Raw genomic sequence first — 407 nt, forward strand, 5'->3', positions numbered from 1 at the left:
AAGTTTCCCAGCGCACGCCAAAGTTTTCAGCGACTTTCCCAGCCTTGAGCCCATCCTCTTCCTCCTCCGCCTGCCGGTCCCCCCGCTCCCCGGCCGGCCGCCGCACTCACCTCCAGAGCTTGCCCAGGGTCTTGCTGAGCTCGGCGTTGTGCAGGTGCGGGTACTGGTCGGCCAGCTTCCTGCGGGCCGCCTGCGCCCACACCATGAAGGCGTTCATGGGTCTCTTCACGTGGGGCTTGTTCTTGCTGGATCCGTTCACCCGCACCGGCATCGGGACCAGGGTCCAGTCGTAGCCCTTGAGCACTTGGCTCACCGCCTCTCGGATGCACACCGGGAACTTGTCCTCGTCGCTCTCCTTCTTCAGGTCCGGGTCCCCCTTGGGGAAGGTGTTTTCTTGGGGTCTGGTG

General features: G+C 64.6%; 1 protein-coding gene across 1 annotated transcript in view; it reads right to left on the minus strand.

Moving 5' to 3' along the window:
* Positions 1–106: 106 nt before the first annotated feature.
* LOC104489538 (transcription factor SOX-9) overlaps positions 107–407 on the minus strand; it is a 587-nt gene continuing 286 nt past the window's right edge. Inside the window, exon 2 of the mRNA XM_010131709.1 lies at positions 107–407. This exon is cut by the window's right edge and continues 21 nt beyond it. Within this exon, the coding sequence (XP_010130011.1) occupies positions 107–407 (301 nt within the window).

This window comes from Buceros rhinoceros, unplaced genomic scaffold (genome assembly GCF_000710305.1).
Source record: "Buceros rhinoceros silvestris isolate BGI_N320 unplaced genomic scaffold, ASM71030v1 scaffold34022, whole genome shotgun sequence".
Taxonomy (NCBI): domain Eukaryota; kingdom Metazoa; phylum Chordata; class Aves; order Bucerotiformes; family Bucerotidae; genus Buceros; species Buceros rhinoceros.